The following is a 13,317-nucleotide window of genomic DNA, read 5'->3' on the forward strand; positions in this document are numbered from 1 at the left end:
AATAATTTGGAAATTGGGGAGCCAGGCAGGAGACCAATGCAAGAGGAAGGACTCAGCTTGGGATCAGGCCTCGCCATTCTTTTACTCAATTTGGGATACACGTATAGCCCTTAGGCAGGCAATTTCCAGTAGTAGGCAGACTATCTTCTCAGTAAGGATATACCTGACTATCTGGTGGGAGGGTGCTTCAGCTACATTGTCTGGACTAAACAGTGGGTGCAGAGCTCTGACCTTTGCCAGGGCTCAAGGGTCACCAGAATCCTGGACACCTTGTCCTCAACTCTCTGCTAGAGAAGATAATAGGTGGCTTTCCACAATTTCTCTGTCTATCCCCCTCCCTTCCACTCTCTAAAAAAAATCAATAGAAAAATATCCTTGGATGAGGACTAAATAAATAAAACATCAATGATGAGAGATAATCATTGATCATCTGCCTCCTACATGTCCCCTACTGGGGATCAAGCCTGTAACCCAAGTATGTGTCTACAATTTTATTTTTTTAAGTTTTAAACATTTTAATACAATTCAAGTATGTCTGGTTAATTTCAGTTCCTTCACTGCCAAACTAGGGGGCAGGGATGTATCGATTTCTCTGACTTCTCTATAACTGTGATGACCAAGGTATGAAGAATCTGCTGCATCAAACTTTAAACTCTACATTATCCTCATTTTTTTTGATCTTGACAGATTTGGCATCCTTTTGCCTTGATTTCTTTAGTTTTGTAAGGCATGACTACAAACCATGGGAGAGCGCATGGCCAACACCTTGAATTACCCCATTACTGCCCTCAAAATGTCAAAAGACACAAAAGACTACAATATTTACTACCTGGTTTACATAAATGGTTTCCCAAATCCACAGAATAACTCAGGTTAAAGGAATAAATGCCATCAATTAGCTGTGTAACCTTGGACAAGTAACTTAACTTCTATGTGCCTCAACTTTTCTCATCTATTAAATAGGACAGTATTATTCACCTAAAGGGAAGTTGTGATGATAAAATGGCAAACAGAAAGCACTTCTGTGCCTGGCACATAATTAGTACTCCATATATATAATCTATTACTATTAATGTTATTATTGCTTCCGTATGCAGAAATGATCAGAATATCAACCATATCATTATGAATGTTTCCAACAGCAAAATATTCTGCTCCTTCAAAAAGAATGAATTAAACAACAAACAAACAAAAAAGAAAGAAAAACTAGCAAGCAAAAAGAATGAAGTAGACCTTATATTTACTGGAATACCTGAGTCAAAGAAGCAAGTGATATGTATGTGCATTGGTGGAGGGGACAAGAACAGGGGTGACAGGTATGGGTTTGAGTATATTTTATGATCCCACATATTTTTATAAAAACCAATGAAAGATTCTCGCCGGGACCGGTTTGGCTCAGTGGATAGAGCGTTGGCCTGCGGACTGAAAGGTCCCGGGTTCGATTCCGGTCAAGGGCATGTACCTTGGCTGCGGGCACATCTCCAGTTGGGGGGGTGCAAGAGGCAGCTGGTCGATGTTTCTCTCTCATCGATGTTTCTAACTCTCTGTCCCTCTCAATTCCTCTGTGTAAAATCAATAAAATATATTAAAAAAATAAAAATAAAAAAATAAAAAAAAAACAATGAAAGATTCTAAACCATATACATGGATATACATAGAAACTTTAGGCAGATAAAAAAATCCTAAAAGGGGACACAAATGGTTAACACCATCTAACTACAGAGAATAGCTTGGTATCTGGTAATTTCCAAAATATGTAGACGTGTAATTTTAACAATACTTAAGACATATGCATGCAATCAATTATTCCTCACACTTTGATGATTAAGGATCCCGCCTGCCCCCACCCACCCCATTTTTTAGTTTAAAAAAAAAAGTTTTAGTGAGGAAGGGAGAGGGAGATATATATCTATATTAGAGTGGAATACTGACCACCAGGGATCAAGCCCAAACCCCAGCATGTGTCCTGGCGGATTGAACCGGAAACAGACATGCCCAACCAAGCCCACACTGGCCAGGCTGATGGAGGATTTTTAATGTTCCCATAACTCTGATTACTTACTCCTTAAAACAGTAAAGAAACATTTAGATCTTAATTAAAATCAACTTAAAAATTTTTTTTACTTTGTTGCCTGCTCTTCCAGTTCGTCCTGCTCTGTGTACATAATCTTCATAATGGTTTGGGCAGCTGTAATTTACTACAAGAATCAGATGTTTCACATCTAAACCTCGAGCAGCAACAGAAGTGGCCACAAGAAGCTTGCAGGTCCCATTCTTAAAGTCATTTATGATGCTATCTCTGTCATATTGATCAATACCTGCAAGTAAATGACACATAAGAATTATAAAAATCTCATGTTCAAATTAAACTTTCCACTTCCTCTGACACTCAGAAAGAAGTTAAACACAGAGTAAAGAATCCAATTTATCTTGACCACACTTCCAACAACTACAATATAGAAAATAAAACACTATGAAAATTTCACTGCAAGATCAAAGGCTACTACTACTAACTCATTTATGAATCTTCCATATCTACCCTTGGTTGCCCCCTTTCTTATTTAGAAGGCTTGTAACTGCAACAGCTCAATCTCAGAATCACTAGCCTAAACTTGTTTAGGGAGCAACAGAAGGCATGTTCATTCAGCCTATATTGACAGGATTCAGACCTTTCTCCTATAGGGTGTATAGTCTTGCTACTCAGTTTTATCCAAGGACCAGAAGCAGCATCACATGGAAGCTTGTTAGAAATTCAGAATCTCAGATGCTACCCCAGATTACTGAATCAGATTTTGCATTTTAACAAAATATGTGGATGATTACACATGCACATTAAAGTTTAAGGACCACTAGTAAAACCTACCTAATAGGATCTCTCTTAAATGTTACCCAAAGAGCCTCACACTGAGAGACATCTTGTGATGGTGTGAGGATCAATTTGCATATTACCTCTTTAGTATATAGGATAGTGCTATTGTGATTAAACTGAGACAGATTATATAAAATTTAGTTTTAAATTAAGAATACAAAGTAAATATTATCATTCAGAACACAGCACAGTACTTGGCCAAGTATTAAACAAATTTCCTTAAACGTTACCTCCATGAAGAGACATGCAAGGGTAAGATGCTCTCATCAGATCTTTCAGAAGACCATCAGCATGTTCCTGCTTATCCACAAATATAATGACAGATCCAGATTCCTGATAATGGCCCAGAAGCTCAAGTAACTTCAAGAATTTCTTTTCTTCTTCAATCACAATCTAAAAACAACAAATTGTACCAAGGTAATGGAATAAAAACACAAATACATCTTCTAAACAAAAATACCTGTTTTGTGACAAAGGATAAATGACAACACCTAAATCATTAGGAAGGATTAGAAAAATTTTGATTTGAATTAGTAAACCAGTAAAAACAAAAAAACTGTTAACTTACAAAGAATAAGAGGCTTGCAAATGTGGACAAATGAGCATCTGTTCTCTCTGCCTCTTAACCTCACATCCTATTAACCAAAGAATAAGATAGCTACATGACATTTCCACCTACTAGTCCACTTCTGGTGGAAAAAACTACAAGAGCATCGTACAACAGTCAGTTCATGGAAAGCACATGTTCAAGTGTATCTGGTAAAACATTAAAAGCCTGCAGCTGATGTATGCTATTTATTTTAGAAATAATCTAACTACATCACAGATAGTGATCCCAAAAGGATCACACATTGGGGATTTCGTAAGGATGATACCCACCACTTGTTGCTCCACATCCGAGCAAACCACACTCCTGCCTCCAACCTGCACTTCAATGGGTTTGCTCAGGATTCTGCGAGCCAAAGCCTCCATAGCTCTGGGGAAAGTAGCTGAAAACATAACCGTCTGTCGGTCAGGACGGACATTATCCACAATACGCATGACCTGAGAAAACATAAATCAATATAGTCGTCGCTAAAAATCATGACATTAAAACCAAGGAGAAGGAACTTTTGGGAACATCTAATCAGTGACTTTTAAACCTCTTACCTTAGAATTCTACAACTGACTTTACCCATAATTTGTTCCTCTCATAATTTCCCTTTCTAGAAATAGCAATTCTAGTCATCCACTGTTTAAGCCAAAAATCTAGTACACTGAAATTCCTTTTGAGAGTCAAATTTTTAAAACTTAAACTTCTTCTAACACCACTTCAATAGACTTGCCCAGGTCGTGGCATTTTGTAGAAGAGCCACACTCAAGGGGCCAAAGAGCCGCATGTGGCTTGTGAGCCACAGTTTGCCAACCATGGCCCCAACCGACCCCTACCCCCAAGCCATTCCCACCCCAGGCAAGCCCCCACTGCCCCAGTGCCAGTGTCCTCTGGTTATGCTAATACACATGCATACAAGTCCTTTGGTTGCTCTCTAACCTCCCTGCTTCCCTACCATTTGTCTCTGGATCTATTCTTGTTCATCAAATTATGTTGATCATTATGTCCCACATATGAGTGAGATCACGTGTGGCTTATTTATCTTTCTCTGGCTTATTTCGCTTAGCATAATGCTTTCCAGTTCCATCCATGTTATTGCAAATTGTAAAAGTTCCTTCTTTTTTTTACAGGGGCACATTATTCCATTGTGTTAGGGGTGTCGAACTCAATCAGAGAAGGGGCCAAAATCTAAAATCCAGCCTAAATCGCGGGCCGAATGGTTTACTGAACAGTCATAAACTGACAATGTCATAAACTGACAGCGGAGTGCAGTGATGACAGCGCGGTGCGGGCCACATTGCAAGGCCTGGCGGGCTGGATTTGGCCCGCGGGCCTTGTGTTTGATACATGTGGTGTAGATGTACCAGTTTTTTTTTGTTTTGTTTTGTTTTTTAAATATATTTTTTATTAATTTTTACAGAGAGGAAGGGAGAGAGATAGAGAGCTAGAAACGTCGATGAGAGAGAAACATCGACCAGCTGCCTCTTGCACACCCCCTACTGGGGATGTGCCCGCAACCAACATACATGCCCCTGACCGGAATCGAACCCGGGACCTTTCAGTCCTCAGACCGACGCTCTACCACTGAGCCAAACCGGTTTCGGCTGTACCAGTTTTTTAATCCACTCATCTGCTGATGGCAGTTAGGCAAATCTTAGCTATTATAAATTGTGCTGCTATGATTAATATCACTATTTAATTTCATTTATTCAACACATGTGGGGGTTTTTTGTTTTTGTTTTAAATACACTTTATTGATTTTATTTATTTATTTATTTTTTAACAGAGAGGAAGGGAGAAGAGGGATAGAGAGTTAGAAACATCGATGAGAGAGAAACCGATTCAGCTGCCTCCTGCACACGCCCTACTGGGGATGTTGTGCCCGCAGGTACATGCCTTGGACCAGAACTGGACCCTTCAGTCCACAGGCCGACGCTCTTGTCCACTGAGCCAAACTGGTTAGGGCTCAATATGTTTTTACTGAGCAACCATTATGTGCCAGGCATTTTCTGAGTGTTTGAATAGACAATGAAAATAGACAAAAACTTGTCTTCATGGAGCTTATATTCTAACAAGGTAGATAGATAAATATGTGTTAAAGATGATAAAAACTACAGAATAAAATAGAACAATGAAAATGAACATATTGCCGAAACCGTGTGACTTAGTGGATAGAGCATCAGCCTGCGGACTGAGAGGTCCCAGGTTCGATTCCGGTCAAGGGTATGTACGTTGGTTGCAGGCACATCCCCAATAGGGGGTGTGCAAGAGGCAGCTGGTCAATGTTCCTCTCTCATCGATGTTTCTAGCTCTCTTTCCTTCTCCCTTCCTCTCTGTAAAAAATCAGTAAAATAGATTAAAAAAAGAAAATGAACATACTGTTGAGTGGATGGGATACAGACAACAATTGCCTCAGTGTCTATAGAGCACTGGAGGAATCAAGAAGTCCTAAGATTCTGGTAATGACTAGTATAAACAAGAAAGCAAAAAACAAAAGGGTCCTGGGTTCGATTCCAGTCAAGGGCACATATCGGGGTTGTGGGCTCAATCTCCAGTAGAGGGTGTGCAGAAGGCAGATGATCAATGAATGATTCTCTTCCACCATTGATGTTTCTCTCTGAAATCAATTAGAAAAGGTATTTCTTTAATTAGAAAAAAAAAAAAAACTTTTTTAAGGGGAAAAAAAAAAGTTCTGGCCAGTGTGGTTCAGTAGGGTGGAGCATCATCTTGTGCACCAAATGGTCTCAGGTTCAATTCTCAGGAAACATACCCAGGTTGCAGGTTTGATCCCCGGTCGGGGTATGTACAGGAAGCAACCAATGGATGTTTCTATCTTTTATCAGTGTTTCTCTCTCTCTCCCCTTTTACCTTCCTCTCTAAAATCAATAAACATATACTTGGGTGAGCATTAAAAAAACATTTTTTTGCTCTGATCGTCTCAGTGGTTAGAGCATTGGCCCAGACACAGAAGGGTCTCAGGTTCAATTTCCATTCAAGGGCATGTACCTCGGTTGCAGGTTCATTCTTGGACCTCAGGAGGCAACCAATCAATGTGTCGCTCTCCCTCCCTTCCCTTCTAGTCTCTCTAAAAATTAATGGGGGGAAAAAAAATCTTTATGTGAGGATTAACAAAAAACAAAAGAAAAAATTTTTAATTAACAAACACACACACGATAGTTTCAAGGTAGGTAGTGGTGAGTGGTTAGAAATTAGGAAAGGTGAATGAAGGTCATGACAAGAATATAAGGAATTTTAGGATAACATTCTTTTTTTTAATGTACCTATTGAGCCAACAATCTAATTTGAGACTATATTTTATTTATTTAATTTATTTTATTAATTTTTTTCAGAGAGGAAGGGAGAGGGATAGAGAGCCAGAAACATCGATAAGAGAGGAACATTGACCAGCCACCTCCTGCACATCCCCTACTGGGTGGGGATGTGCCCGCAACCAATGTACATGTCCCTGACTGGAATCGAACCTGGGACCCTTCAGTCCGCAGACCGATGCTCTAGCCACCAAGCCAAACCAGTTTCAGCTATAATTTTAATCTTATCCCTTCCCAAACCCCATTTCTATTACTGCAGTTTGTGATTTAAAGAATTTTTTTGGCCCTGGCTGGGCAGACATTCCATATACCCCAAATTATATCGGCTTGATCCGCCCTAGGCACACATACAAGAATCAATCAATGAATTAATAAGTAAGTGGAGAAATAAATTGATGTTTCTCTCTCTGTTAACTCACGTTGCTCTTCTTCACCCCTCCTTTTTTTTGTTTTGTTAATTCTTCCCCAAGGATATTTTTCCATTGATTTTTAAAGAGGGGAAGGGAGAGGGAGAGACAGAGAGAGAAACATCCATGTGAGAGAGACACATCAATTGGTTGCCTCCCCAACACGCACGCCACCCAGGTATGTGCGCATGACTGTAATCAAATCTGCGACCTTTCAGTTCGCAGGCTGACACTCTGTCCGCTGAACCAAACTGGCTAGGGCTCTTCTTGTTAAGAAAATTTTCTACCATCTTTTAACATGTAGTGTTCTAAGTTTATAGCACTGAAATTATATTTGAGCAAATAGCATGTGTCAGGTAAAGTCTAAGCTAGGCAAATGCTTTGGGCATCAGTTTTTACAACTGGAGAATTTAAATATGTGCTATCTAGATCATTTAGGTAATTAAAAGCAAGAATTAAAGCAATGTATTTGGACATTAAGACTACAAAATATGAAATAAATATGAAAGCTTAAATTTCTTTTATTAGCATTCCAATTCTAATTTTACCAATTATGGTTTATTTAGAAGGCTAAGTAAAGCCTGCATGAACACCTCCTGAATGAGTTGTATGGAGAATTAAAAACATAAATACCTATTTCAATTTCTTATGTCCCAACACACATAGCAGAAATGTGAGAATTTTTAAAACCTTACAAAAATTAGTCTCATAGTTGTTACATGATTTATTTTATAGTTCAAAACTCTACAGAATTTAATGATTACCTGTGGTTCAAAACCCATATCGAACATTCTGTCTGCTTCATCTAAAACAACATATGTCACTCTTCGAAGATTTGTGACCCGACCTAAGATAAGGGGGGGTGAAAAAAGACAAAAAGAAAACTGAAAATCAGTCACAATTCATTTTATGACTACCAAGAATATTACAAAACTGTAAAGGGAACTAAAATGCCTGACTTAACCAGAGGGGTAAGTTAGGTATCTTTAAACAGTGAAAAGAAATTTTGGTCTACAATGTCTTAACTAATGGCAAATACTTTCTGACAATGGGTATATGAGGCCCTTTATTTGTCAAACTCTTCTCTTGCATACCATCATAGGGCCTGAAGAACCTGTAAAATTCAGAAAACAGCCCTCTCCAAAACACATCATAAAACTAAGACTGAGATGAAGCATCGAGCCACATCAGCCATTATCTGACAGCATCACCTAGGAAAAAACATATTAGAGATTACAGCGTATGTGTGGAAAGCAAATGCCAGTGCTATCTATTCCAAATGCAGAAAACCTCTCTTTATATAACCTTATAACCTACTTCCATTAGTCAGAAACTTCTAATGGGCATGTCAAAACATTAATGAGAAGCTACGCAACACCATTAGGTAACTATCACATTACATGAAAACTAAATACCAAATGTATTACATGGATACATTTTTTAATATTCAGATAAAAAATTCAATTTTATTACATTCTCCCACGGGTTTAAAGAAATGTGACAGGCTTCTTAGCTAGTAAAAATTACATACATACACAGGAAACCCTTTCTAAGCAATTAACACAAGCATTTCTATCAATTGTTGAATCAATCACCTGGCAAACAGTTATTAAATATAAACTGAAAGGACAGATAAGGGAAAAAGGTAAAATTAATCAAGATGAATTTCAGGAGGAGACTTAATGCAGCATTGAGAAAAAACAAGGGATTATTTCAACATCCAACCAAAACCTTCCATATGCTGTACAATCTCAATGTCACTTTGTCAACTTCATATAGCATTAGAATTTAATAGATACAGAAATTCAAGCAGAATGCTATTAGAAACATGCACTATTTGGGTTTTAATACTCTATTATGTATATACTAACTACTGCAATAAAAACCTTTGAAAATATTTTCTTCAAAAAACAGAATTAAGTCCAAATAAATGTTTTCTAATATTTAAGTATTCCATACCAAAATCTGCAGCCCCAAGTAATTTTGTAAGGTTGGGAACAGCATTAAATTACCTACCTTTGATGGTTTAAGTCTCGGAAGCCCAGTTCTATAAATCTTGAAGGGCCTTTCTCCACAGAAGTTAAATAATGCCAACAGTTTAGTAACAGTTTTGACAGGGAATAATTGAACAAAGCACAACGTTTGAGCTAAAAACATGCAATATTTACAAAAGATAAAGTTTCTTGAAGCTGCAATATCTTAATTGATCCAGTATTGTAAGAAAATACTGGCACTTGTGGAGAAAAAATATCTACTGTGGAGAAAGAAAAGAAAATCTAAATTTTATAATGAAAAAAGATAGTCCCTCATCCTTTTAAAAGGAAAATTAGGCTAAACTTGGATTAAGAATCCATGTTAAAGTGCTAAAAAGATCAGTTAGTTCTAAAAAGAAATTTTCATTTAAATTGCAAAAATATTATGAACACTTACAACAATAAGCTTGTTACAATACAAATTCTAAGATATTACAGCTTTAAGAAGATATGTAGAAACCCTTTGATGGTTTCTTGTTTCTGCTGTGATTAACAAAAATGTATATAATTCAAAAAGGAGAAAAAGAGAAAAAAATACCCAACTTACCACTGTTAGCTGCTAACATGTCAATCATTCGACCAGGTGTACAAACAATAATTTCAGCACCTCTTTTCAGTTCAGCAATCTAATAAAATAAAATAAAAAATGAACTCTTATAGTCTATTTATAACCAGTGCTTATTTAAAGAGACTCGAGATGCCAGGGTCCTTAGCACAGCTCCATAGTGTAAGAAGCTGAAATCTGATTAGAAGAATCCAAAGCTTCCTACTTAATATACTGAAATGCTGGAGCACTGCTAATATGTATATAACCCAAAAATTAGAATTCATGTTTTCTCCTTTTTGGATTATATAACTTCAAAATCAATGAAAACCAGAGTTTTTACCTATTTTAATTTGACACAGTCCCTCAAAACCAAAAAGAACATCAGACAGAAGTAAATAAAGCAATTACATATAAGATCAATGTTTTTAAATGAGTTGTTTCCACTAGTGAATCATGAAATCAATACACAACAAACAGCATTTTGAAAATGAAATAGAATGAAAAATATCAGAATGTGTTAGACATTACAAAATTTTGTTTGACTTCTTTATAAACATGCTATGCTTGCATGTACAAGGTTATCTTTAAATGTATTTCTTACTATACACTGTGGTAAAAAAACAAAACACACACACACACAAAGATAAACTCAGAAAACTAAAATCAAGTGTTTAAAATAGCATTGGGATAACAGAAGCAAATATTCCTGAAGTATGTTCTAGAACCTGAGAACAGGGTTTTGTGGTTAAGTAAGTTAAAAAAAGAAAAGAAAAAGCCATTAAACCCATTCTTCCAGCATCACAATATATTTGCATATTAAAGACAAAGGAGTCTTGCAGGAAAGAAACATGTTTTAACTTTGTACAATCCAACATTTACAAAACTTATTTGACCATAAAACAAACCCAGTTTTTTCCTTTTTCTATTTAAAATATCCAATGACGCCAAAACCGGTTTGGCTCAGTTGATAGAGCATCGGCCTGCGGGCTGAAGGGTCCCGGGTTCGATTCTGGTCAAGGGCATGTACCTTGGTTTAGGGCACATCCCCTGTTGGGAGTGTGCAGGAGGCAGCTGATCGATGTTTCTCTCTCATCGATGTTTCTGGCTCTCTATCCCTCTCCCTACCTCTCTATGAAAAATCAATAAAATATATATATTTTTTAAATATCCAATGACTATCACTCTTTAGAAGACACCTGGAGAAATGTCAAACTAAAGAGAGAGAATGGGGAGATAAGAGATCAACCGAAGGACTTGTATACATGCATATAAGTACAACCAATGGACACAAAACTCTGGGGAGGGAGGGCATGTATGGGGGGGGGGGGGAGCAATGTTAAAATATGTACACAGATAATAATTTAATAAATAAAAAAAATAGAAGAAAAAAAAAAGAGAGAGAGAGAATGAAGGTATTTTTAAATAATTCTTTCTGAAATCAAGGATTCAGCTAAAACCCTGATAGTAATGTATCCCATCTTTCAAAGATGTCACATAAATTAGAAAAAATAAATACTGTCCAGGAATCAGAAGACCTAGGTTCTTGGTCAAACCACATATTGTTAACCTAAAGACTTTGGTAACCTTATTTAACCTTTCTGAACATTTCCTTATCTGGAAAACAGAAAAAATATCTGCCTTTCTTGAGCAAAGAAAGAAGAGAAATGGGAAGGCTAAAATATGAGGACTTAAAAATTACAAAATATAACAATTCACTGTATTGTTTTCACACCTCATTCTTTAAGATTTTAGAAGCAATCACTATATAAAACACAAAAACAAAAAAATCTTTTATGTTATTAAATCATTCAATTTAGGAATGAAAAAAAAGGAATTTCCTTTTATAACTACCTGCTCACTGATTCCTGTTCCTCCATAAACACAGACCACTCTAAGTCCCAAGGTCTTCGAAAACTTCTTACATTCTTTAGTAATCTGTAAAGCCAGTTCTCGAGTTGGAGTCATGATGACAGCTGAAAAGATAAATACGTCAAAAGCCTAACCACCAAATCACTATCTTTAAGAGGCTATGTTTTCAAGTGCTATATTTAACCTCTGTAATAAAGTTTAGAGCTCTTAGTCTAATTTTTGTTTTAATTTGTTTTATGCACCTCCAAAACCCTATTTTAGAAGCTTGATAATAGTAAAGATTGTGACGAAGTATTATTTTAAGTAGACTTAAGAACATGCTATAGGAAGATAAATCAGTTAAATGCCTACTCAAGCATCAAGAAAACACTGGGTGGAAAAGAATACAAATCATTCACAACTGCAAATCACAGAGCAAAGATAATCAAGTGACTCACTGTGCTGGAGAGCCATTCCCCGGTTTCCAGAAACAACCTTGGTCTGAGGGACACAGATAGAAGAAAAATATACTGCGCCCTAAATTTCCGAGAGGAGCTCGTAACCACCTTCTAACCCTATTCAAATTTGCAGAAAAGAGGTCTGCCAAATGAATCAAGAAATCTGAATATGAAGTCCAAATCCTAAATGAAATGCTGGCACTATAGCCTTTTAAGGCCAAAAAGGGGAAAACATGTTTCTTTATAATCCTCTATGTTGAGTTTATAAATCCACTGATACGGGGCTAAGAACAAACCTCAACATAAATAAACAGATAGATGCATGAGGAGTCTACCTGCCGAGTCAGAGTTTAAAAATTGAGCTGTGCCAGGAGAGGCTGTTTTTGTACTTCTGAGATGTCACTCCAGAGCTCTGAAGATTCTCACTCCACCTGCTGGTAAGGGGAAATCAGCCCCAAAGTGCCAAATTTATAAAGAAAATGTACATAAAGATATCTTTATTGTTATAATTAAGAATATAAAGTATCAGGTCTTTCTGATTGACAACAAAATAGTTATCTGAATAAATAGTTTAATGGGAAAGAACTGTACCTATTGGCCCCTCTCCTTCTTCCAATGACCTCTGATCCATGATGTGTCTAAACATGGGCAACAGAAAAGCAATAGTCTTTCCACTTCCGGTCTTGGCAATGCCAATCAAGTCTCGTCCAGACATTATAGCAGGAATTGCCTGAGTTTGGATTGGTGTGGGCTTTTCATAGCCATGCCTGAAAAAGAAAACCAGATGAAGGTAAAAGTTGAGATCTCTTAGGCTCTAAAAATTCCAGGAGAAAAAGATTTTCTAAAATGTGGTATATTCCTACAATAAAATATTATTTGGCAAAAAGGAATACAGTCCTAAGACACTGTATCATGGTTGAACTTTGAAATAGACTAAGTGGAAGTAGCCAGTCACAAAAGACTATACTGGTATGCTCCCGTTTATATAAAATGTCCAGAATAGACAAATCTATAGACACAATAGATTAGTGATTGCTTAGGGTGAAGAAACAAGACAACTAATGGATACAGATCTCTTTTGGGGATGATGAAAATGTTTAAAATTAGATTATGGTGATGATTGCATAACCCCAAAAATATACTAAAGAAGTCCTTTTGTTATTATGCAAATTATCTCAATAAAGTTATTTAAGAAAAAATATTTTTTTTCTATTAGAGCCAAAAATACAACCAA

At 36.8% G+C, this 13,317-nt stretch overlaps 1 protein-coding gene across 3 annotated transcripts in view; it reads right to left on the reverse strand.

Moving 5' to 3' along the window:
• DDX46 (DEAD-box helicase 46) overlaps nucleotides 1-13,317 on the reverse strand; it is a 46,357-nt gene that overhangs the window by 18,363 nt on the left and 14,677 nt on the right. For all 3 annotated transcript variants that reach the window (XR_014795228.1, XM_084886570.1, XM_084886569.1), the window contains 7 exons: nucleotides 12,675-12,850; nucleotides 11,629-11,750; nucleotides 9,778-9,856; nucleotides 7,962-8,044; nucleotides 3,749-3,913; nucleotides 3,100-3,262; nucleotides 2,125-2,318 (listed from right to left, as the gene is read on the reverse strand). Coding sequence is in view for 2 of the 3 variants with exons in the window: in XM_084886570.1 (XP_084742696.1) it covers nucleotides 2,125-2,318; nucleotides 3,100-3,262; nucleotides 3,749-3,913; nucleotides 7,962-8,044; nucleotides 9,778-9,856; nucleotides 11,629-11,750; nucleotides 12,675-12,850 (982 nt within the window). In the remaining variant the exon portion in view is untranslated. The remainder of the gene's footprint in view (nucleotides 1-2,124; nucleotides 2,319-3,099; nucleotides 3,263-3,748; nucleotides 3,914-7,961; nucleotides 8,045-9,777; nucleotides 9,857-11,628; nucleotides 11,751-12,674; nucleotides 12,851-13,317) is intronic.

The sequence above is a fragment of the Pipistrellus hanaki genome, assembly GCF_964339955.1.
Source record: "Pipistrellus hanaki genome assembly, chromosome: 5".
NCBI lineage: Eukaryota > Metazoa > Chordata > Mammalia > Chiroptera > Vespertilionidae > Pipistrellus > Pipistrellus hanaki.